Genomic DNA, 26,645 nt, shown 5'->3' on the forward strand with positions numbered 1-26,645 from the left:
TCTAATTTCTTGGGATATATTCCTAGAAGTGGGATCACTGGTCAAATGGGAGTTCCATTTTTAGTTTTTTGAGGAAACTCCATACTGTTCTCCATTCTGGAAGCTTTTTTGAGTGGGAGTGAGTTTATTTACAGTTGTTTTTTTTCATAGGATTATCCAGAAAAGTTATGTAAGCCATTATCTCTTGCTTAGATTTTGCACTACTCTTAGATAGTCTCCATACTTTCACTCTTGCTACTCATATGAACTATTTGTCACAGCAGCCAGTGACCCTTCTAAAAAGCACATCAGGTTATGTCACTCTTTTTTTCCAAAACCCTCCAAAGGCTTCTCCTCTCAGAAAAGTTGAAGTACTTAACAGAATTTATAAGGTCTTTTATCTACCCTTACCTCCCATTTTGAGGCTTTATTTCCACCACTCCCATGTCACTCCACAACAGCCTCACTGACCATCTTATTTCTGTCTTGCATGCACTAGGCGTGCCTTTACTTACCTTTTTAAAATTTATTTTATTTTTATTGATTTCAGAGAGAAAGGGAGAGGGAGAGATAGATAGAAACATTAAGATGAGAGGGAATCATTGATTGGCTGCCGCCTGCATGCCCCCCACACTGGGAATCAAGCCCGCATCCCAGTTCAATATTCTCTGACGGAATCAAACTGTGACCTCCTGGTTCAGAGGTCAACACTCAAACACTGAGTTACACCGGCTGAGCTCTACTTGCCTTTCTTTTTTTTTTTAAATCCTCACCTGAGAATATTTTTCCATTGATTTTTTTTTTCTTCTTTTTTTTTTAGAGAGAGGGGAAGGCAGAGAGAAACATCGATGTGAGAGAAAGACATTGATTGGTTGCCTCTTGCATGAGCCCCAACGAGGGCCTGGGTGGGGGAGGAGCCTGCAACCAAGGTACGTGCCCTTGACCAGAATCGAACCTGGGACCTTTTGGTCCGCAGGTTGGTGCTCTGTCCACTGACCCAAACCGGCTAGGGCTGCTTGCCTTTTTACATGCTGTTTCCTTCTGCCCAAATGTCCCTATAACTGGTTCTTTATGTCTTTGCTTATTCATTGCTATATCAGAAAAGGCTGTCCCTGAGTTGCCTATATATGGGGTGGGGCAAAAGTAGGGTTTTTTCTTGTTTTGGTTTTTTGTTGTTGTTTTTTTTTATAGTTGTTTGTTTGTAAAATAATGCAATAATTAATAAATTATTGAGTCAGAAAGATTTGTACTTGAATCCAGGCTTAGTGATTTTTGTTTTCAAGTTATGACCTGGTAAACTTAACCTTTCTGAGTCTTTATTCCCTCTTTTGTTAGATTTCGATAATACTATTGACATAGACTTGATGAATAAATGAGAATATTTGTGAAATAGCCTTCTTAGTTGTCTTGTGGTTTGTGAATGTAAATGATCAAACAAATATGTTATCATTGAACTGTTTCTTTTTTCTTCTTTTAATCCTATCATTTGTCAAGCTTTGCCTAAAGAATCTTTGTAGCCTTCATTTTCTCCCTGCTGCCACATGCTTGGATGTAGCTTGCACATTCTCCTTGGCTTGGATTTGCTGTTTCCAGTTTTTGCCTACTTGGTTTTATGTGTGGGAAGGGGAAGACCACAAAGAGCTATGAGCTTCAATTTCAGTGTTTTCTCTCATGCTTAAGTAGTATATTCTGTGCATACTACTTAGTGCAAAGCAATCCAGTTACAAGAAGAGTGGAGATATTTATCGTAGTGATTACTTAACAGCAGCTCTCCACCAAAGGTATATATATATTAGAATTCCTTGTGGAACTTTTAAAATTTATATTCCTGGGCCCCACTCCAGACTTACTGAATCAGCATCTCTGGGGTGGGGCCTGGGTATTAATTAAAATTTCACTAGTGATTTTTATGAAAACACTCAGTCAAGAACTTCCACTTGACTTACTGCAGCGGTTCTCAACCTGTGGGTCGCGACCCCTATGGGGGTCGAACGACCCTTTCACAGGGGTTGCCTAAGACCATCGGAAAACACATATAATTACATATTGTTTTTGTGATTAATCACTATGCTTTAATTATGTTCAATTTGTAACAATGAAAATGCATCCTGCACATCAGATATTTACATTACGATTCATAACAGTAGCAAAATTACAGTTATGAAGTAGCAACGAAAATAATTTTATGGTTGGGGATCACCACAACATGAGGAACTGTATTAAAGGGTTGCAGCATTAGGAAGGTTGAGACTTATTGGAAGACCATTTCAAGCCATTAAGGCAGATCACTGTTTATAAGTATTAGTTTTTGGTTTGTTAAAAATATGTTTTTATTGATTTCATAGAGAAGAAGGGATTGAGAGAGAGGGATTGAGCTTGCAACCCAGGCATGTGCCTTGATCAGAATCGAACCTCCACCTCCTGGTTATGGGTCAACACTCAACCACTGAGCAACACCAGCCCGGCTATAAATATTAGTTTTGATGACCTCATATTATTTCCCAAAATCCTTCAATCACTTTTCTATTACTAAAAAAATCAAAATGAAGTTTGGCATTCAAGACCCATTTATATTTATGGACACTGTAGTTTAATCCTGTTAATTCTGTTTTTTTACCATTCTTTTTGATGACTATATTTTTAGTAGACTGAAATTGCAGGTTAGCATTATTTTCAACTACCTACTTCTCTTATGATGAATGTCCCATTCTCTTCCCCGTTTCCTTGATCTCTAACAACTACTTTTCTTCTAAAGTCTACCTCAAACGGCACACTTTCTCCATAAACCTTCCTCACTGCTAGAAGTCACATTCCTTCTTAACTCCAAAATATTTATGTGCTTTATTTTTTCACTGATCCCATATCATGTTTATCTCCAGATACCTTTCATCTCTATTAAACTTAAAGTTTCTTGATGACAGATTCTATTTGTGTTCTACCACCACTCACTCAGTAGAATGGTACTTTGTACATAGTGTCTGCTAAGTTCCCCACCCCCACCGCTGATTTGGGAAAAGCTTATTTGCATTTTTTAATGTTTAGTGAAATTTATAAAAATGCTGCTATTATGTTAAACTAGTTTAAGTCATTTTCCAGAAAGATATAGAATTTCTTATTTTTCTTCTTAGACCTGGCTTTTGACAGGCTGCTTCTTGTTTACAACTTGTGTTTTGTGATAAATATAGGATTCAGAGATGTCAGGCTAGCTTTTCCTCTTGTATTGTTTGCCAGACATGGTAATTGTTGGGAGACAGACAGTTCTCCATGGGTCTCTCACACGTTATACATGTCTTGCAAGTAGAGGTACTGTCTGCCTTTTTCTCAGACTACCTTTTTCAAGGATATTATAGTGAGCAGCCTTGGAAGATACAGATATTGTTCCAAAGCAAAGGGCAAGCTTGCTTGCTGTTCAGTATAATAAAAATAGATTTCCCCTGCATATGAAAAGGTGCTCAATATCACTAATTATCAGAGAAATGCAAATTAAAATCACAATGAGATGTTACCTCACACCAGTCAGAGTGTCTGTCATCAGTAAATCAACAAACTACAAGTAAGTGTTGGCTAGGATGTGGAGTAAAGGGAACACTCATGCACTCTTGGTAGGAATGCAAATTAGTACAGCCACTATGGAAAACAGTATGGAGGTTCCTCATAAAATTAAAAATGGAACTGCTTTATGACTCAGCAATTCTACTTCTGGGTAAATATCTGAAGAATTCCAAAACACTAATTCTAAAAGAGATAATACACCCCTATGTTCACTGTAGTGTTATTTACAATAGCCAAGATATGGAAGCAACCCAAGTGCCCATCAATAGATGAGTCAATAAAAAAGTGGTGAATATATATAAATATATTTATAATGGAATATTACTTGGCCATAAAAAAAGAATGAAATATGCCCAGCTGACATGCTCAGTGGTTGAGCATCGGCCTATGAACCAGGAGGTCACCGTTCCATTCCCGGTCAGGGCACATGCCTAGGTTGCGAGCTCGATCCCCAGTGTGGGGTGTGCAGGAGGCAGCCGATCAATGATTCTCTCTCATCTTTGATGTTTCTATCTCTCTCTCCCTTACTCTCTGAAATTAATAAAATACATATATGAAAACAAGAGTGAAATCTTACTACTTGTGACAGCATGGATGGACCTAGACTCTAGGTCCTAGAGGGTATTATGTTAAGTGAAATAAATCAAACAGAGAAAGACAAATACCATATGACTTCACTTATATGCAGACTTTAAAGAACAAAATGAATGAACAAACAAAACAGAAACAGCCTCAGCGACACAGAGAACAAACAGGGTTGCCAGAGGGGAGGGAGTTTGGAGGATTGGGTGAAAAAGATAAATGGATTAAGAAGTATAAATTGGTAGTTACAGAATAGTCATGGGCATGTACAGTTTAGAGAATATAGTAAACTAGAGGCCCGATGCACGAAATTTGTGCAGGAGTAGGCCTTTGCAGCCCCGGCGCCTGCTGGCTGTGGCGGCTTCCTCGATCCCTTGCATCCATGGTGGCTGGAAGGGCATCCGGACGGTTGTTCCGCTGTTCGGCCGTTTGGTCAATTTACATATTGTGCTTTTATTATTATAGATTATATTGTAATACCTATGTATGCTGCCCTGTGGGTACTTGAAATATTGGGAGATCACCTTGTAAATTGTATGATACTCTCACCATTATGCTGTATTGCATATTGAATGTCAACTGTAACTGAAAAATAAAATTAAAAAGTAATAGTCTTCCTTCAGAGAATGTTTGCTTAGTTCAGCATAGTAAAGATAACATCAGCCTTCAGAGCAAAGGACAGGCATGTTTATGCTCATTATAAAAAGTTGGGTTCCTTAACCTCAGGGTTTCTCTCCTGCAACGTAACCCACTGCATGTACAATTGTTACCTGGCTCTCTTTGTGTCACCCTGTGGGAATTGGGGGCTTACAGAACTGTCACAAAACTGACTACTGCTACTGCCCTGATTAATAAAGTTCTTTGTCTCTGACCTAGGAGTCTTGTGTCTTTCTCCAACATCCATGAAACTGGTAGGATAACTTGTTAGCTTATAAGAAGGTAGATTTTTCACAGTAATATGTAAGCCACTCTTTTTAGAACTGAAAATGAGCCCTTCTACAAGTAACTCTTGGTAAATCTTCATCTAAATTAAACCCAGATCTGGAAAGTTACCTGGGTGAGGCTAGAATTCAGGTCCCTTATGACTATATACTATGTTCTCTTTCCCCCCTCTATTTTTTTCCCCACAAACCAAATTTTTCAAGTTAAAGGACTGTTATTCTGAGATTGCCCTTCTATCAAATGATGATGTTAACAGTGATCTCTTTCTTTTCCCAAAATAAAAGCATTGCTATTTTATGTGGATGAGCAACACTGACTAGCGCGTTTATTTGTTTATTTAAAGCTGAAGTTTTAATGTATCTTGCCTTCAAAAGAGAAATGGGGTATTTGGAAGGGCTTTTTAAAAATGTTGGTATAGCATGATACTTTTAATGATAAATAATTGAATAAATAATAAAACAACATGTTTGATAGTGATAAATGTTAAGGAAAAGAGGAGGACAGGACAGTATTGAAATTTTAGGTAATGTTGGTAGGGAAGGCCTCACTGATGTTACTTTTGAGTAAAGAACTGAACTAAGTAGGGAGACTTGCCACTCACCTATCTGGAGGAAAAGCATTCTGGGCAGAGGAAACAGCAAGTACAAAGGCTCTGTAGCAAAGTGTGCCTGGTGCAAGACTTTGAGGAGCCAGTTTGTAATGCTTTGAAGACATAGGTTGAGAGGATTATAGTGTTGCCCTTTGTCTTAGTTGTCTTTCTGTGCTTCAGTTGGAGCACTTGGTTTTATACTTACACTAGGGGTCCCTCAGCCTGGCTTGTGCCCTCTTGCAATCCGACATCCCTCGGGATGTCGGACTGCTTTCGGCCCGATCTCCATAGGCCAGGCCAAGGGACCTCACCGGTGTACGAATCCGTGCACCGGGCCTGTTTCGATGTGATCCCCGCAGGGTAGGCTGAGGGACCCCATCTGTGCACAACTTCATGCACCAGGCCTCTAGTATGCATACAAGATATTTGGTTAATCTCTTCCTGCCCTCCCCCCATCCCTCTTCCCTCTGAGATTCATCAGTCTGTTCCATGTTTCCATGCCTGTGCATTAAGTGTCTACCCCCTGGTGGTCAGTGCATGTCATAGCTACCAGTCAAATGATTAGATGGTTGCTTAGGCTTTTATATGTATAGATATTAGTTACTTCTTCACTTGTGGAATAGGGTTTCTTTAAGAGTTTGAAAACTGAATTACATAACTTTTTTGCAGTATTCTCTAGTTTTCATTGACAGTCTTTGTAAGTGCCCATCTTTCAACATTTAATGTAAGTCCCACATCAGCATTTTTTCTTTTTAATTCAGCAGGTATTTGAAAATGGATTTAGACCTTATTTTATATGATTTATTTTTTAACTCCCACATGGGTTCTATTCTATTTTTGTGAAGAAAAGAAGCTGAGGTAACCTGGAATAGTTAGAAAATAAGATAGCATACCAACTAAAACCTCTCTAGCCAAGGTCACTAATACCCTTTGTTACTAAATATAGAAGCTAGTTTTCCATTCTTTTTTACCTTGAGAAATTAACACCAAACCATTTCTCCCTTGAAATACCATCCTATCCCTCTGGTTGTACCATTTTTGTCTTAAGGATTCTTCTTTCTTTGACTACCTATGCTTCTCACTCTCCTTAATCTCTTTTGAAATTCTCATCTACTTTATGATTTCAGTTACTACCTATATGTTGTTGATTCTCATATTAGAATTTCTAATCTACATTTCAATTTTGAGCTTTGAGCAGTTGTAATAAGTTGGCTTCTAACTCATCCATTTTGATGACCAATGGGTAAAGAAGATTCAGATATTTAAAGTAACTTTATATCTTCACCACAAAGAAAAAAGAACTTATTCTTCCTGTATTTATTTTGGTAAATAGGATGCTTGTCCAGTTGATTAAGCTAGGATTTTTATATTGATGCCCACTAGTCAAACACCATCAGTAACACACCTCATAGGTAAATAAAGTTGGGTAAATTGATGCTTTCTGCAACATGGGAAGTCACATGTGATGAGGGAACTATGGAGTGTCACAGTAAGAACGTGCTGGATGGAGAATTGGGGCTTTTGTTAGGTAATTTTGGGGAGGATTCAAGGAAGTGGTTTGGGTTTGCTCTGGATTGGGTATTGTCAAGTAGTAGGAATGGTTCTATAATTGGGTATCTTTTTTAAAAAAAAGATATGTTTTAATTGATTTCAAAGAGAGGAAGGAAGAGGGAGAAAGATAGAAACATCAGTGATGAGAATCATTGATCAGCTGCTTCCTGCACGCCCCCTACTGGGGATCGAGCACGCAACCCAGGCATGTCCTGACCAGGAATGGAACTGAGACCACCTGTTTTCATAGATTGGCACTCAACTACTGAGCCACACTGGCTGGGCTATGATTGAGTATCTTAATAAGCTTTATCTAGAAGGTGAGAAGAACAGGGTCAGGTTAAAACTGTAACTGGTAAAGAAGCAGTAGTCCCAGTTAGCTGATATTTTTGTGTGTGTTTGTATGGTTGGACAGAGACCTTGCTTTTGTCTGTACTCTTACTCAAACAGACTTGGCTTTGCATCATGGTCATAGTGGACCTTCCTTATCTGATATTGGTGATCTGTGAGATTCTGTTTGGTAGAAATACATCAGAGCCTAACTGTGCTAGGCCATCTCCTAGCTGTGAGAGGTTGCTTTTCTCTCTCACTTACTTGGGATAGGTGTAAAAGATTAGGTACCATTTGGCCAGCAGCAAGATGGATGAAGAATGTTTTGGACAGGATATATGAACAAAGAATTTATATGGTATTGAGTGCTTATATGTGAGAAGCAGTAAAAAAGCTTTTCTACTTGAAATATATCAGTAAGCTCCAGTGTTGTGTTGAGACAGAGATGCCTAGTTTGTTTATTCCTTACCAGGGAAGGAGGGAGTAAAGGGTAGGGATGTGTATCAATCACATATGGAACTTTGTAAAGCTAAATGTTTGCATACTTAAAATGTGTCAGGCACTAAGTACTTGTATGGTCTCTTGATCCATACTCTGATATATTGGGATAGAAATGAAGGATGCATATCTCTGATGTTGGGAATAAGAGCCAAACTGGAGATCCAATTGAGGCTAGTCGTATGGACTGTAATGTTTAAGAGTGTGAGTTTCAGCAAAATAGTTTGGGTTTTAATCCTGGCCCCTTCCTCACAATTATTAGTTATATAACCTTGAGCAAGCTACTTAACCCCTTAGAATAACTGTATTTTACAAATTTAAATGTGCAATAATTATACCAGCCTCAGAGGGTCGGCAATACTTGGTAAGCACTCAGTATTTAACAGTTGCTGTTATGTACTTTTTCTTTCTTTTTTTTAATGAAAAAAAGAAGTCAAAAGTTTATTCTACTTAGTATAAGAATTTTTACATTAAATATATAGTAATTCATTTATCAGAAAATGATACTGGGAACTATGAGAAGTAGTTGCATTACACAATGACTATGACTAGAAAATCTCAAATGCAACTAAGCAGTTATGCTATATATACAGTATATAGCTCTTGTTCTGGGTTAACGTACATTTCAGTTTAATATGGAACTGCATTATGGGTGTTAGAAAGGCAGCAATAGTTATATTTTGGCTTTTCTTCTAGATACTTAAGTTAAGGCAGCAGTTCAAGCATATTAAATGAAGGTAGTTAAAATGTAATGATAATTAATACAACTTGATTACACTGTTTACTGCTTTCTTATATACTTTTCTTTTACTGGCTGTGTGACTTTGGACAAATCACAAAACTCAGAGCCTCAGTTCTGACATAACTTTGTAGGATTGATATAAGGATTAAAAAGTATACATGGAAGCATTTTAGAAACAGAAAGTACTATAAAATATAATAAATATTAATGTCGAGTATGTTGTTTTTCAAGTATTTGAATTTACTTGACAGGTAAAGGACTATGGTTGGGTTGTGATGTTTTGCGCCAGATTATACAGGATCGTGAATGTTAGGATGAGAAATTTAGATTTCATACTGTGGACTTTAGAAATTCAGCTGCCAGACAGACTTTAGATCAGGGCAATGAGATGGCAAGAATGGTGGCATAGAAAACGTGGAAATGGAGGAGAACCTAGAGGTCCATTGACCAGATTTAGGAAACTGTTTCGAACTAACTAATGGTGGTTTTGATTAGTGAAACTACAATAGAAGTGAAAAATCTTAAGATATTTCTAGGGAATTAGGGCAATTTAGGTACAAGTTGAATGTGAGGGATATAGAAATAAGAACAATAAAGGGTTCTTGAACTTTAATTTTGGAAATGATTGGTTAAATTTGTTTAGGTATAAATGGTTAACAAGTTTGAAGAAATAGCTGTGTGACAGTGTACAAGATGACTAGAGACTTGGTTTCAGGTGTTTATTTGGCTTTCTCCATAATGTAGGCCCAAATATGTAATGTGTGAAAAGAAGGCTTTTGGGAAAAGGTACAGGCTTCACTGGTAAACTAAAAATTTGGTTTTAAGTTAAGTATAAGTTTGTTAGAAATATGATTAAAATCTGTTTGCTATGCTGCAATTAGGGGTTAGAAATTAATTTGAAATACATCAAAATGAGAGATGAAAAGAATCTCGATTGTGAGCACGTGGATATTCATTTTAAAAAAAACTCAACTTTTCTGTATGTTTAAAAGTTTTTTGTTTGTTTTTGTTTTTTATTTAAAAGTTTTAATAATAACACATTAGAGGAGAAGTGGAGATATAAACAGTTTGCGAAAGGCTAGTCTTGAGAATTTCTCTTCCCTGACCTGAGACTTTTGTTTTCTCTGTAGGAACTTTCCGCTGCACTTTTTGCAATACAGAGGTAGAAGAAGATGAATCAGCAATGCCCAAAAAAGATGCACGCACACTTTTGGCAAGGTTTAATGAACAAATTGAGCCCATTTATGCTTTGCTTCGGGAAACAGAGGATGTGAACTTGGCCTATGAAATACTTGAGCCAGAACCCACAGAAATACCAGCCCTGAAACAGAGGTGAGTATAGTCCCTGTGCTCTTACCAATAACACTTTAAGCTTGCTCTTGTTTTAACTACCTGTACTTTGAAGAGAAAGAGTGGGTAACTAATTTACTAGGAGACTAAAGACTGGTGTTTCATAGATTCCAAGCTCTGTCGCACTTGTCTTATTAACTTGTGCCTGTGATGAAGTTTGTTTGTAGTGAATACAGAAAAGTGTGGGCGTTAGGCAAAAATCTTTAAATAGTCAAGTTTGACTTCAACTACTCACTCTGCTTATTAGGCCTGCTGCAACTCAGGCAATTGTCAGCTAATCCTAAATTGGTAGTGCCTCTTGGGGATATTTGAATTTTCCTAGCCAAGTTCTGAAGGCTGAAGTTCTTTAAGGAATACAGCATTCACTTTTTTGTTTTTGAAGCACATTAACCACACCTTTCTTGACTGCCTCAGTTTTCAGTGCAACTTCCTTGAAAGTGAAGTAAAATATGTGTTTCCTGTGAGTTAGTACTTCTTACTATGGCTTCTTATTCTTTTGAGAGTCCCAATTGAATTGCAGATTCAGCCTTAGTTTTGCCATGCCATAAAAAGTGGCTTATATTCTTTGAAAAGCATGCTAGTAAAAGGGAATTGGGGTCAGCGAGTGTTCTCCTACGCTACCTCTTTTCTTTTTCCTCCTAGTGTTAAACTAAAAGGTAAAAGCTAAGAGCTTAGCGTTTACTGTATACCCTTTCATAGGACACATTAGTCCAAATTGTAACTACAGTTTTAAGAACACAATATAATACTATCTATGAATTATTCTTGTGCTTCTTCTAACGATAGTTATTTTCCTGTTTAGATGTTCCCTAGGTACAATAGTATTCATTCACCATCACCAATGGCATCCTACCTCTCATGCTCCCCACTTACCACTGTCCACTTCCCATTCCAGATCTTTATTTAGATATCCGTTGCTTCATGCCAGTGACAAGTCTGAGTGGTGGTGACGCCAGAGGCCCTAGCAACTCACTGTATCAAATAACCTAGCTTCTTATTAGGAATGGTGATGACTCCAGGGATGAAGAAAAATCAGGAAATAAAGCAAGTAAACTGATCAAGAAAGAACCTATCCAACAGCTTGGTCACTAGGAAATAAAGGGAAATAGAGGCAGGCAAAAGAGATAGAATGGGGTACCTGGAGCTGCCAGCCAGAACTAAGTTCAAGAGAAAGACCATTGAGCGAGGTTACAAGGTGTTAACCCGGCTGAGATGGCCTTACTAAGCATTTGACAAGCTCCACTGCCTGGTTATAACATCCTGGAAGGGGTATTGATTTAGCCTATCTATACTAAAGGATTTGTTTCCGAGCATAACAGATCTGCAATAGCCATCCTACCCCAAATACAAGAAAAGAAGCCACAGTAGAGTGGAAAGGGAGTTCAGAGATGACAGTGGTTCACTGATGATCTAAAAAGAAAATAAGTGGCATGATTGTTAGTTTGGTTCCTGATCTGTAACCAATTAAATTCTAGCTTATCCCCAGATCAGGAGCCAGAAGCTGCCTCTGCAGAATTAGTAGACTTAACCCGAGAGCTGATGGACAGTTCCAGCTTTTCATTAAATGGAATTCCTTGCTCATAGCCTCTCCCTTTCCACCATCTCTTATTTAACACTCACCTTAAAGATCTTTAAAATTTTAGTTTGAAATAATATTCCTCCCACACTCCTGAGCAAGAGTTATATCTTTTAAAAGTTCTAAAATGTCTTAAATAATGTAAAAAGATTTAAAACTGAATTGTCCATTTTGTCATCTTTAAGTAAAATGTGTGTATTCTCTCCATAGAGGAAATTTAAATAAGCAGAAGGAGTGAACCTATGTGTCTCTCATCTAGATTTTTAGTGTCACATTTGCTGATAATTTAGATTGGCCTGTATCTGTGGTGAAAGTAGAAATAAAATCTGTGTAGTCAACTCTCCATGGTTAAAAATATCATTTTAAAAATATTCTTCCAAATTTTAACATTTGTTTGACTTGTGGTCAGATCTCTTCTGCTTCAAACTGGAATTAAACCAATCTTGATTTTCTATAATAGAGTACTGAAAACAAGAGACTTACAAAAGTATCCTCATGGTAACATTTATTTATTTTAATTGTTCTGCTCTTTTCCTCCACTTTTCTTGTTCTTCTCTACTCAGAGTACTAAATACTTGTTGACCTTCAGAGTTAAAGCTAAAGATAGAGCTTGGATGAAAGCTATGTGTTCACGTTTATACAGAGAGAAATAGTAGCTTCAGGGAAAGTGAGTAAACCATTTAAGAATCTGCCCTGGCTGGTTTGGCTCAGGGGATAGAGTGTCGGCCTGCGGACTGAATGGTCCCGGGTTCGATTTCAGTCAAAGGCATTATGCCTAGGTTGCGGGCTCAATCCCCAGTAGGGGGTATGCAGGAGGCAGCCGATCAATGACTCCCTCTCATCATTGATGTTTCTGTCTCTCTCTCTCTCTCTCCTTTCCTCTCTGAAATCAATAAAAATATAAAAAATAAAATAAAATAAGAGTCTGGATGAAGAAGGCACAGAAAAGGACAGAGGTGTAGTTGGCCAGGTCAGAGCTAGAGAAACATTTAATGTATGGAGAGAGACAAAAGGCACATGGCTAGCTCAGGGAGATACACTTGGGGGTAGACAGGCATATAGAGCAGGCTCAACACAACAAGGTAAGGATGTTGGCTGAAGATAGAAGAGATATTCTGGGTGAGAGAAGAGAGACTAAGGATATAGAGTAAGTATGTAAACATATAAACACAGATCAGGCCAAGGGAGAAGCGAAGAGAAAGAAAAGTGAATGATTGAGGGAGACTAAAATTCAAAGAGCCAATTTACACCAGAGTAAGCAGAGTCAGATTATAGTGAATGCAGTAACACAGCCTTTTCGAAGACATCGGAATAGGTAGAAGATGGTAAGAGAATGACTAGGGCCAGATAAGGATTAAATTGAGACAAACATAGTAAATAGTTCAAAAAGTACCATGATGAATGCAGAAAGAAAAGAGAAAGAAACCAGTTATTTGCAGTGTAGCATAAGACTTTAAAATGTAGCAAGACAAATAGATGGGTTGGGTACAGAGAGACACCTACTAAGCCTAGACCAGGGGTGGGCAAACTTTTTGACTCGAGGGCCACAATGGGTTCTTAAACTGGACCGGAGGGCCGGAACAAAAGCATGGATGGAGTGTTTGTGTGAACTAATATAAATTCAAAGTAAACATCATTACATAAAAGGGTACGGTCTTTTTTTTTTTTTTAGTTTTATTCATTTCACACGGGCTGTAGTTTGCCCACGGCTGGCCTAGACTCAGAGGGCAACAGCAAATAACTGGTACAAAGACTAGGGGAAAGAATAGTTTTTAAGCAGCTCTAGGTATAGCTAGAGGTAATAGCTGGCAGAAATAGATTAAATGACTGGGTCAGCTTGGATTGCACAACTGGAGAGAGTGCTTTTTTTTTTTATTGATTAAGGTATTATGTATGTTAACAAATCCCCCCATTCCCCCCATCCTCACCTCACTCCCATACATGCCCTCACCCTCCTGCTGTCTCTGTCCATTGGTTATGCTTATATGCATACATACAAGTCTTTTGGTTGATCTCTCAGTGGCAGTGGGCCTTTAGGTACCCAGAAGGAGAACAGGAAGGATGGGATAGCCCAAGATTCCTCCATAGTATGGCCAGAAGCACAGTGTTCTGAGGGAGAGAAATAAAGTAGGATCCAAGAGAAGGAAAAATAGTGAATGGTTTGTAAGAGAGAGAAGTGTTAGAAGACATAAAGACAAGTGAAGAAGTATTGTTTAGGCTCAAATTGAGACAGGACTCCACACAAAACAACAGTCCAGGTTCCATGGGAACATTTAGAGAAAAATGGAAGAGAAGTAAAGGAAAAACATGGGGCCAAAAGAGTCAGTCAGAGTGAAGAAAGATAGATGAAAGACATACTAGTACCTGGGAGAGATTTTTGCCGACTAGTGTCTTTAAGTAGATTATGTCATCATAACATTCTCCCCTTTCCTAAGTAGACTTATTGCAACATCTTCAACTATAAAACCTCAATCATTCATATACCCCAGATTAACCTAGAGTGTGAAGAACTTAAATGTAAATATGATGTGTTCTTATAACTGAGGCAGTTTTCACCCTGAGATATAAACGAGGTTTCTCAGCATTGTTAAAGCTTATATACATGATTGCTAGATAGTATTTTTTCAGTAACCACCCAGGCACCTGCCCTCCTTTTCCAACACCAAGATTTGAATATTTTTCTTCCTGTCCTCTAATCTTTTCATTCAGCAAAGACCGTGCAGCAACTACTGCTGGAGCTGCTGGCCTGTCAAGTGGGCACCACCGGGAAGCATGGGCTACCAAAGGTCCCTCCTATGAGGACTTATATACTCAGAATGTTGTCATTAACATGGATGACCAAGAAGATCTTCATCGAGCCTCACTGGAGGGGAAATCTGCCAAAGAGAGACCCATTTGGTTGAGAGAGAGCACTGTCCAAGGAGCATTTGGTCCTGAAGAGATGAAGGAAGGTAAGAGAAGTCATTGAAATGAGTATGTCTTGGGTTCAGTTGAAAATGAGTTTGACTTAGTGCGAAATTGCCTGGGCAAATCTTGGTTTTATTGGTAATCCACTATATCTCTGTTCCAAAATAATTGCATTGTAGCAGGAAGTAAGAAATTGAGCAATAAGCATAAAACCAAATAATATACTTGCATTTTCCTTCAACTTAGTTGAAGAAACAAATAGACAGCTTTTAAGTCTATCTATCTACCTATCTATCATCTATATTTTTAATTGAGGTAAAATTGGAATATAGCATATGCTTCAGGTGTACAACATTAATTTTTTTTTCCCCCCAACATTATAATTCTATATCTGCACTACAAAGTGATCATCACCAAAGTCTAGTTACCATTCTTCACCATACAATTGAACCTCCTTTACCCATTTTGCCCACCCCCTAACCTCCTTCCTCTCTGATAACCACCAATCTCTGTATCTATGAGTTTTTGTTTTGTTTTATTTTGTTTTTTAAGATTTCTCATATGAATGAAATCATACATTATTTGTCTTTCTCCATCTGACTCATCTTACTTAGCATAATACCCTCATGGTCCATTCATGTTGTTGCAAATGGCAAGATTTCATTCTTTTTTATGACTGAGTAGTATTCCATTATGTATATATACCACATCTCTCTTTTTTAAAAAATATATTTTATTATTATTATTATTATTATTATTATTATTATTATTTTTTACTGAGAGGAAGGGATAGGGATAGAGAGTTAGAAACATCAATGAGAGAGAAACATTGACCAGCTGCCTCCTGCACACTCACTACTGGGTATGTGCCTGCAACCAAGGTACATGCCCTTGACTGGAATTGAACCTGGGACCCTTAAGTCCGCAGGCTGACACTCCATCCACTGAGCCAAACCGTTTAGGGCTATACCACATCTCTTTATCCATTCATCCATTGATGAACAGTTAGATTGTCTCCTTTTCTTGGCTATTATAAATAACGCTGCAGTGAACATAGGGGTGCATATGTCTTTTTGAATTAATATTTTTGTATTCTTTGGATAAATACCCAGAGTGGAATAGCTAATATATGGTAGTCCTAGTCCTAATTTTTTGAGGAATCTCCATACTGTTTTTCATAGTGGCTAAACCAATTTACCTACAATATACAGGAAGCATGTCAGAATACAGCGGCCTGCTGGCTGTGAATTTGACATGCTTGATATATAGGGTTCTCTTTTCTCCACATTCCTTCTAACACCTGTTGCTTCTAGTCTTTTTGACAATAGCCATTCTAACAGGTGTGAGGTGATGTCTCATTGTGGTTTGGATTTGCATTTCCCTAATCATTAGTGAACTACAACATATTTTTTATTTGCCTGTTGGCCATCTGTATGTCTTTGGAAAAATGTCTGTTCAGTTCCTCTGCCTATTTTTAGAAATCAGGTTGTTTGTTCTTTTGTTGTTGAGTTGTAGGAATTCTTTGTATATTTTGCATATTAATCTCGTCAGATATATGATTTGCAAATATCTCCTCCCATTTAGTAGGTTGCCTTTTCATTATGATAATCATTTCCTCCACTGTGCAGAAGCTTTTTACTTTGATGTTTACATTTGTTTTTGCTTTTGTTTCTATTGCATTTGGAGTCCGGTCCATGAAAACATTGTTGATGTCATAGAGCTTACCATCTATGTTTTCTTCTAGAAAGTTTATGGTTTCAGGTCTTATGTTCAAATCTTTAACTCATTTTGAGTTAATTTTTGTGTATAGTATAAGATAGTGGTCTAGTTTCATTTTTTGCATGTGGGTGCCCAGTTTTCCCAGCACCATTGCTTGAAGAAACTTTTTTCTTCATTATATGTTCTTAGCTCCTTTTCCATAAATTAATTGTCCATATCTGTGTGGGTTTATTTCTGGGCTCTGGATTCTGTTTAATTGATCTATGTCTGTTTTTATGCCAGTACTATATTGTTTTGATTACTATGGCTTTGTAATATAGTTTGAAATCACAGAGATAACTGATTCCTCCAGCTTAGTTCTTTGTCAAGATTGCTTTGGCTACTTGGGATTTTTTATGATTCCATACAAATTTTAGAGTTATTTGCCTTAGTGAAAAATGCCATTGGAATTTTGATAGAGATGGCACTGAATATGTAGACTGCTTTGGATAGTATGGACATTTCAACAATATTAATTTGTCCATTCCATGAGTAGCAAATGTCTTATCATTTATTTATATCTTCTTCATTTATTTTATCAGTGTCATAGTTTTCAGTGTACATTTTTCACCTCCTTGACTAAATTTATTCCTAAATATTTTATTCTTTTTGATGCAGTTGTAAATGGGACTATTTTCTTTTTGTTGTTGTTGTTGTTGTTTTCTGTTTTTTTTCTTTTCTTTTCTTTTTTAATTAAATCTTTATTGTTCAGATTATTACATTTGTTCCTCTTTTTTCCCCCCATAACTCCCCTCCTCCCAGTTCCTGCCCCACCCTCCGCCCTCACTCCCCACCCACTGTCCTCATCCATAGGTGCACGATTTTTGTCCAGTCTCTCCCCACATCTCCCACACCCCTTTCCCCCCCAAGAATAGTCAGTCCATTCTCTTTCTATGTCCCTGATTCTATTATGATCACCAGATTATTTATTCACTTGATTCTTAGATTCACTTGTTGATAGATGCATGTTTGTTATTCATAATTTGTATCTTTACCTTTTTCTTCTTCTTCCTCTTCTTAAAGGATACCTTCCAGCATTTCATATAATCCTGGTTTGGTGGTGATGAACTCCTTTAGCTTTTCCTTATCTGTGAAGCTCTTTATCTGACCTTCAGTTCTGAATGATAGCTTTGCTGGATAAAGTAATCTTGGTTGTAGGTTCTTGCTATTCATCACTTTGAATATTTCTTGCCATTCCCTTCTGGCCTGCAAAGTTTCTGTTGAGAAATCAGCTGACAGTCGTATGGGTATTCCCTTGTAGGTAACTGAGTTTCTTTCTCTTGCTGTTTTTAAGATTCTCTCTTTGTCTTTTGCTCTTGGCATTTTAATGATGATGTGTCTTGGTGTGGTCCTCTTTGGATTCCTTTTGTTTGGGGTTCTCTGTGCTTCCTGGCCTTGTAAGTCTATTTCTTTCACCAGGTAGGGGAAGTTTTCTGTCATTATTTCTCAAATAGGTTTTCAATATCTTGCTCTCTCTCATCTTCTGGCACCCCTATAATTCGGATGTTGGTACGCTTGAAGCTGTCCCAGAGGCTCCTTACACTATATTCGTATTTTCGGATTCTTTTTTCATTTTGCTTTTCTGGTTGGGTGTTTTTTGCTTCTTCGCATTTCAAATCTTTGCCTTGATTCTTGCGCTCCTCTAGTCTGCTGTTGGGAGTCTGTATAGTATTCGTTATTTCAGTCCGTGTATGCTTAATTTCTAGTTGGTTTTTTATCATAACATCGAGGGTCTCATTAGATTTCTTGAGGATCTCACTACATTTATCGGCGGCTTCTAGACAGTTCTTGAGAGACCTTAAAAGTGTGGTTCTGAACTCAATATCCTCCATTGACAGTTTTGTCCTGTTTCTTTGTCTCCTCATTTTTTATGCTTTCTTGGTGCACCCCTTAGTGGTCTTTGTGCGCAGTCTTGTTGGAGGTAAGCCTTGATTGTTGTCGGCAATACCGGGGGTGATTTGACCTCCAGGCTAACTGGCTATGAGAGTCCGTTGTGTCTGCAGTGGGAGAGCTTCTGTGCTGGATCTCTAGGGCGGTGCTAATCTAGCCTTTGCCTGAGGCTATCCGGCAAATGGCTCTGGGCAGGGCTTGGGCGGGGCGGGTCCCCAGGGGACCTACAGGGCGGGCAGAGCAAGCAGTTACAGCTGCTCTCAGTTCCGTCCCTAGGGGCTCTGCCTCTCTGAGTCCCAGCAACCGCTGCAAACCTAGGAGAGAAAGCTGCCTTCGAGTTCCGACCGAAGCCAGACAGTCCCGCTTCTCCCGTTTGAGTCTGGGTCCCTAGAGACTCGCCCGGATCTGGAGCTCAGAGTCTGAAACTCCCTCCCGATTGAAAACAACAACCGTGCCCTCCGCCTCCAGCCCGCTCCACATGCACTCCGCACCTTAGTATTTCACTTCAGCACTGCGCCTCCTCTGAGTCTGGGTATGATATTCTCTTTCCTCCTAGTTGTAGAATTTCCACTCAGCTAGCCTTCCTGTGGTTCTGGATGATGTCCGTTCCGTCTTTTAGTTGTTTTTTGAAGTGGTTGTTCGAGGCAGCAATCTATGCCGCCATCTTGGTTTCCCAGAATTACTTTTCTCTGGGACTATTTTCTTAATTTCTCTTTATGATAGTTTATTATTAGTGTATAAAAATGCTACCCATTTCTGTACATTGATTTTGTATACTGCATCTCTGCTGAGTTTATTTGTTCTAATGTTTGTTTGTTTGGTGGAATCTAAGGATTTTCTTTATATAGTGTGGGGCAAAAGTAGGTTTACAGTTGTTCATACAGAAAATAATAATTAATAAATAATATTAATACAGGATAAACTCTGTGTTTCACATACTCACAACTGTAAATCTACTTTTGCTCCACACTGTATTACCATGCTATCTGCAAATAGTGAAAGTTTTACTTCTTCCTTTTTTATTTGGATGCCTTTAATTTATTTTTCTTACCCAATTGCTGTGGCTAGGATTTCCAATAATATGTTGAATAAAAGTGGTGAGTGTGGTCATCTTTGTCTTGTTTCTGATCTTAGATGAAAAGCTTTCCAATCTTCACTGTTGAGTATGGTGTTAGTTGTAGGTTTGTTATACTAGTATATGGCCTTTGTTATGTTGAGGTATGTTCCCACTTTTTGAGAGTTTTTATCATAAATAGATGTTGAATTTTGTCAGTTTCTTTTTCTGTATTTATTGAGATGATGAGATGATTTTTATCCTTTATTTTGTTTATGTAGATTATCACATTGATTGATTTGCACATGTTGAACCATCCTGGCATCCCTGGAATAAGTCCCACTTGATCATGGTGTACCATCCTTTAAATGTATTGTTGAATCAGTTTGGTAATATTTGGATGAAGATTTTTGCATCTATGTTTATTAAGAATATTGGCCTATAATTTTTTGTGGTGGTGGTGGTAGTGTCCTTGTCTGGTTTCAATATTGGTAATGCTGACGTTATTAAATGAGTTTGGAAGCGTTCCCTCCTCTTCAATTTTTTTTCCCTCCAGTTTTTTGAAAGAGTTTAAAAAGAACATGTATCAAATCTTCTGTGATGTTTGATAGAATTCACTAGTGAAGCTATCTTTGTCCTGGACTTTTATTTGTTGGGAAATTTTTGAGTACTGATCCAATCTCCTTACTAGTAATCAATCTATTCATGATTGAGCCTTGAAAGAATGTGTGTTTATAGACATTTCTTCTGGTTTGTTCAATTTGTTGGTATATAATTGTTTATACTAATCTCTTATGACCCTTTGTATTTCTGTAGTATTAGTTGTAACTTTTCTTTCTGATTTTGTTTATTTGTGTCTTCTCTGTTTTTTTCTGGGTTCATATAGTTAAAAGTTTGTCATTTTTTTAATCTTTTCAAAGAACCGGCTCTTGGTTTCATTGATCTTTTAAAATTTCTTTTTAGTCTTCATTTAATTATTTCCACTCTGATCTTTATTTATTATTTCCTTACTTCTGCTAACTTTCACCTTTGTTTGTTCTTATTTTTCTAGTTCCTTAAAGTGTAAAGTTAGATTGTTTGTTTGAGATTTTCTTCTTTCTTAAGGTAGGTCTTCTTGCTATGAAATTCCCTCTTAGAACTGCTTTTGCTACGTTCTGTAAATTTTGGTGTGTTGTATTTATGTTTTCATTTCTCTCTAGGTATTTTTATTCTTTGATTTTTGTGTGATAATCCATTGATTATTTGGTAGCATATTGTTTAATCTCCACATTTTTGTGCTTTCTTCATTTTCTTTTTGTGATTGATTTCTAGTTTTATACCATTGTGGATAGAGAAGATGCTTGATATGATTTCAATCTTCTTGAATTTATTAAAACTTGTTTTGTGACCTAATGTGATGTTCTGGAGAATTTTCCAAGTGCACTTAAGAAGAACGTATATTCTGCTACTTTTAGATAGAGTGTTCTGTATATATCTATTAAGTCCATCTGATCTAATGTGTTGTTTAAGGTCAATGTTTCCTTATTGATTTTCTATCTGGATGATTTATCCATTGAGGTAAGTGAGGTGTTAAAATCCCCTATTATTATTGTACTAGAGGCCCAATGCATGAAATTCATGCAAGAGTAGGCCTTCTTTCCCCCAGCTGCCAGCACCAGCTTCCCTCTGGCACCTGGGACCCAGGCATCCCTCACAGCCCCAGCTTCATTAGGAAGATCATCCAGAAAGACGTCTGGTCTAATTAGCATATTACGCTTTTTTATTATTATACTAGAGGCCCAGTGCATGAAAATTCGTGCGGGGGGCAGGCGGAGGTCCCTCAGCCCGGCCTGCTGCCCCCTCTCACAAGCCACAGTCTGGCATCCCTCTGCAGGAGACTACCAGGCCAATTAGGGGAAGGCACTGCCCCCATCACCCTGCCGCTGCTACTGCCTCTGGCCTCCCTCTGCGGGAGGCAATCAGGGAAAGGCACAACCCCCGTCACCCCACTGCTGCTGCCACTGCCAGCCACCACGGCTGCCAGCCCTCCTTGGCCCTCACAGCTGCCGTGACTTTGTCCAGAAGGATGTCCAGAAGTCCCGTCTATCTGGTCTAATAAGCATATTACCCTTTTATAAGTATAGATTGCTGTTAATTTCACCCTTTTAGTCTTTTAATATTTGTTTCATATATTTTGTTGCTCATGTACTGGGTGCATATACATTTATAAATGGTATATCTTTTTGCTGGAACGGCCTCTTTATCATTATATAGTGCCCTTCTTCTTCTTCTTCTTCTTTTTTTTTTTTTCAATCCTCACCCGAGTATATTTTTCCATTGATTTTTAGAGAGAGTGGAAGGGAGAGGGAAAGACAGAGAGAGAAATATCAATGTGAGAGAAACATACCATTTGGTTGCCTCTTACATGTGCCCTGGCCAAGGCCCTGGCTGGGGAGAAGCCTGCAACCGAGGTACATGCGCTGGCCTGGAATTGAACTGAGGAACCTTTGGTCCACAAGCCAATGCTCTATCCACTGAGCCAAACTGGCTAGGGCCTCTTCTTTGTCTTTTATTATAGTCTTTGTTTTAAAGTTTATTTTTCTGAAATGAGTATGCTACCTCAGCTTCTTTTCCTTTCTATTTCCATAGAATATCTTTTTTTAAAAATTTCTTTATTTAATAAACATTTTATAAGAGTTTATTTAAGTCAAATGGAGGATATGCCTGGAAGCAAATCTCAACAGATAGTAATATACTTCCTGCATGGAATATCTTTCACCATCCCTTTACTTTCAATCTCTGTATGTACTTACTTCTGAATTGCCATGGTGCAGGTCAGGGCTATCACCTGGCCTGGCTAAAGCATGCATCAGCTTCAGGCTGAGGGTAGGTGGGGCTCTCAGCAAGGCATGCCCACCTGTGTTAACAGATTAAAAGGGGAGTTCCAAATAGTGCCCACCATCGTCTCCATTCCCAGGGCAAGTTCCAACAGTTTTCTGTCTCTGTGGCAGATACTTTAAGATAAGTAAGTAGGTTTCCTTCATATATGGTTTAGGTACTCTTCAAACTGGTGGTTTTGCACTGTGCCCAGGGCAAGTGAGTTTGCACACAAGTCCTTTAAGTTCAGGTCCTCTGTTTTCTACAGTTCTATGCATTTCCTGGACATACTCCCCATTGGTTTTCAAAGCCAGGTGTTTTGGGAGTTTGTCTCTTCTGTACAGGATCGGGATCGCTCTCAAGTGTGGATACCTACAGCTGGGGTGTGGTGTTTTTGTCTTCTTCTTCTTCTTTTTTTTTTTTTCATAAGACCTTGTCTCTGCCTCTTGCCCATCTTGAGGCTGCTCTTTTATCTTTCATTGTAGAGGCTTTGTTCATCCAATTTTCAGATCTTTGTCAGAAGAAATTATTCTCTACTAGAGGCCCGGTGCACAGATTCATGCACCAGTGGGGTCCCTTGGCCTGGCCTGCGGGGATTGAGCTGAAATGGCTCTCTGACATCCCCCAAGGGGTCCCGGATTGTGAGAGGGCTCAGGCCACCGAGGGACCCCACCGGTGCATGATCGGGGCTGGGAAGGGACCATGGGAAGGTCCTTCCCATCTTGCCCAGTCCAGATTGGGGTGATCAGGGCCGATCAGGCTGTCTTGCCCAGTCTCGATCAGGGCCAATTGGGACTGGCCGGCCAGGGAGGGACCATGGGAGGTTGGCCAGCCAGGGAGGGACTGTGGGAGGGCTCCAGGGCATGTCCGGCCCATCTCACCCAGTCCTGATCAGCCGGACCCCAGCAGCAAACTAACCTACTGGTTGGAGCATCTACCTCCTGGTGGTCAGTGCATGTCATAGCGACTGGTCGAACGGCCAAAGGAACGATCGGACGCTTAGCATATTAGGCTTTATTATATAGGGTATAGCTGTAGATTTGTTGCGTCCATGGGAAGAGGTATGATCAGGATTTTCTTATACTGGCGTCATGAACTGCTCCTTAATCTCCATTTGTAGATTTAAGAAAGAACCATCTCTTTCTCTTAATTTCTTGGAAAAGTGCTCTTTTGTTCAAGGTGGCCAAATTCATCTCTTCTTTTTTGTTGCCCTAATTCTTTTTTAATCCTCACCCAAAGGTATTTTTTATGGAGGGAGGGAAGGAGGGAAGGAGGGAGGGAGGGAGGGAGGGAGGTAGGGAGAGGGAAAAAACATCTATGTGAGAAAGAAACATCAATGGGTTGCCTCCGGTATGGACCCTGACTGGGGATTGAACCTGCAACCTACATATATGCCCTGACCAGGAGTGGAACCCGTCACCTTTTGGTGTACAGGACAACACTCCAACCAACTGAGCCTCCTGGCCAGGGCTGTTGTCCTAATTTATATGCATTATTATTTCTCTGAATTTGGAGCGATAACTATACACTAGTCCAAGCTTTTTTTTCTTGTCTCATAAACACCAAGGAGTTTGTGCCACATGAAATATATAGAAAGATACCACCTGAGTGAAGGTCTAAGGATATTCAACATCCATGAAGACTGGTGCAACTTCATACTAGAATATTTTAGAAATCTCTGTGAGCACTAAAGAATTGCATAATAATCATAAGTTGGAGAACTGCAAGATTTTGCTTTGTAAATTTTAGTCTCAAGTTACTGGATTTTGGAGGATGATGATTTAGGAGTACATAGATAATAGAAGGTTAAGACTGGACAAAGATTACTCAGAAAGTGGGAAGCAGAGATGAAAGGGAGTGTGTACCTCTGGTTGGATTTCATCAGCATTCAAATCTGCATGCCTCTGTGTATCTTATTAACATGGCATCTGAGTATGATTCTTTAATAGTAAAGAATTATCAGTAATTGAAAACCACTTGTTTTTTGGCCTTACTCCTAACCTTTTTTCCCTTTATATTTAGCATTTCTTTACTGTGTATGCTAAGAATTGTAAAAGTAGTGTGGAATTAGGTAGTGATGATAAAAGCAGGTGATATCTCTAGTGTGATTCTCTTTGGTATCTTCATTCCAGTCAGAAGAAAAAAAGTTAGTTTTTGGCAACCATACTTCACTCTCCCTCCTCCTGATCAGCTTGGCTATGATGTTTATTTTGATTCAAGTTGTTGTAGATTATATAGTAATTAGGCTGTCAGCTATTTAATAGGCTTGTTTTCCGCAACTTGGCTTCTTGCCTATTCTTGAAGCAACCAAATCTTATTTTCTTTGAACTTAGAAACACAACTGAATAAAACTATTGTTAACCAATATTATATACAATTAGACTCATAAGCTTAACATTCAATGTTTATAATTCCTAGAATAATTGAATTTGAATCATAAGGACCTTAAATAAGTCATTAGTGTACTAGATTTGTCATGTCTAAATTTGTTTTTGTTAAGTTTTATGACTATAAAATAGACTTTATCCAGTGCATGTATGAATTGAGTCTTATTTATCTTACCCTTAATTTACCTCAAACTTCATTTTAACATCTTTCAGAATTTCATAGACTTCAATCATGTCCTTATTACTCTACAGAAAGTTCTAACTCCTTTCCTTGTTGTTTTTTGTTGTTGTTGTTGTTGTTGTTAATCCTCTCCTAAGGATATTTTTTTCCATTGATTTTTAGAGAGAGTGGAAGGGAGAGGGGAGAGGGGAGAAAGAGGAGAGAGAGAAACATCTATTGATTGCCTCCTGCATGTTCCCCAACGAGGGCTGCAATCAAACTGTAACCCAGATACATGCCCTTGACTAGGAATCGAACCTGCGACTCTTCACTGTGGGCTCAACACTCTAACCACTTAGCCACACTGGGTAGGGTGCTAAAAGTTTTCATTTCTTTTGATTCTACTTTCCTTACAAATAGTTCTGTTCCCCCAGCCCCTTCACCTACAGTTTTTATTTTATTTTAATTGCCTCTTTTTGGACAATCTCCAGTCAATGTACTCGGCTTGAGACCTACTGACCAGAAAAATACCATATATGTTGTTCATGCATGGGTTCATCATTAATAATTTGAGTTTTATTTCCAATGTCCTTCAGGTTGTTACCTGATACTTTGTTTGTTGCTTTGGCTCTGGAAGCATATTAAGAATAACAACCTTAGCCAAACTGGCATGGCTCAGCAGTTGAGTGTCGACCTAAGTACCAGGAGGTCCCGTTTCAATTCCAGTCAGAGCACATGCCTGGGTTGTGGGCTCAATCCCTGGTGTGTGGTGTGTAGGAGGCAGCTGATCAACGATTTTCTCTCATCATTGATGTTTCTATCTCTCTCTCCCTCTCCCTTTCTTTCTGAAATTAATTTTAAAAAAATAGTATTTTTTAAAAAAACCTTTTCTGCCCTGTATCTGATAGCTTGGACCACACCTTTCGGCATATTTTAGATTACTTTTCTAGAGATTTTTTTTACATTTGCCAGTGTAGAACTGGATCTGCCACTTTTCTGCCCATTTATACAACTTTCAGCTCTTCCTATATATTTTCTGCTATCAGCTTGGCCCTTAAGTAGCCAGAATTGCTTTAGAAATTTAGTAATGTTTCTAAATATTGCTCAAATATTAACATCATTAGTGAAGTTGACAATTTCTGAGTATAAATTTTTTTTTAATTTATAACTTTCTTAAATAAGACTGTTCCTAGAATTAGTGTTTAAACTTTACCGTCCAGAGATTTGCTCATTTATCCTAATATTCTGTTTTCTTGTTGTCTTCATCTATAATGCAGAACAATTCCTTTTGTCCCATACCTCTCAAGACCCTTGTCAGAAATCTTATTTATTTATTTATTTATTGCTTAAAGTATTACAAAGGGTATTACATATGTGTCCATTTTATCCCCCCGCCCTAGACAGTCCCCTACCCTCCCCTATCCCCCAGTGTCTTATGTCCATTGGTTATGCTTATATGCATGCATACAAGTCCTTTAGTTGATCTCTTACCCCCCTACCTCCTGCCCCCCAACCCTCCCCGGCCTTCCCGCTGCAGTTTGACAATCTGTTTGAGGCAGCTCTGCCTCTGTATCTATTATTGTTCAAAAGTTTATAATGGCCTCTATTATCCATGAATGAGTGAGATCATGTGGTATTTTTCCTTCATTGACTGGCTTATTTCACTTAGCATAATGCTCTCCAGTTCCATCCATGACGTTGCAAATGGTAAGAGTTCCTTCCTTTTTAGAGCAGCATAGTATTCCATCGTGTAGATGCACCACAGTTTTCTAATCCATTCATCTACTGATGGGCACTTAGGCTGTTTCCAGATCTTAGCTATGGTGAATTGTGCTGCTATGAACATAGGGGTGCATATATCCTTTCTGATTGGTGTTTCTGGTTTCTTGGGATATATTCCTAGAAGTGGGATCACAGGGTCAAATGGGAGTTCCATTTTCAG

At 38.5% G+C, this 26,645-nt stretch overlaps 1 protein-coding gene across 3 annotated transcripts in view; it reads left to right on the plus strand.

Moving 5' to 3' along the window:
- Nucleotides 1-26,645, plus strand: part of GTF2E1 (general transcription factor IIE subunit 1) — a 46,315-nt gene that overhangs the window by 16,383 nt on the left and 3,287 nt on the right. For all 3 annotated transcript variants that reach the window (XM_036349194.1, XM_036349196.1, XM_036349195.1), the window contains 2 exons: nucleotides 9,896-10,097; nucleotides 14,401-14,642. In XM_036349194.1, coding sequence (XP_036205087.1) covers nucleotides 9,896-10,097; nucleotides 14,401-14,642 — 444 coding nt within the window. The remainder of the gene's footprint in view (nucleotides 1-9,895; nucleotides 10,098-14,400; nucleotides 14,643-26,645) is intronic.

This window comes from Myotis myotis, unplaced genomic scaffold (genome assembly GCF_014108235.1).
Source record: "Myotis myotis isolate mMyoMyo1 unplaced genomic scaffold, mMyoMyo1.p scaffold_m19_p_2, whole genome shotgun sequence".
Lineage (NCBI taxonomy): Eukaryota > Metazoa > Chordata > Mammalia > Chiroptera > Vespertilionidae > Myotis > Myotis myotis.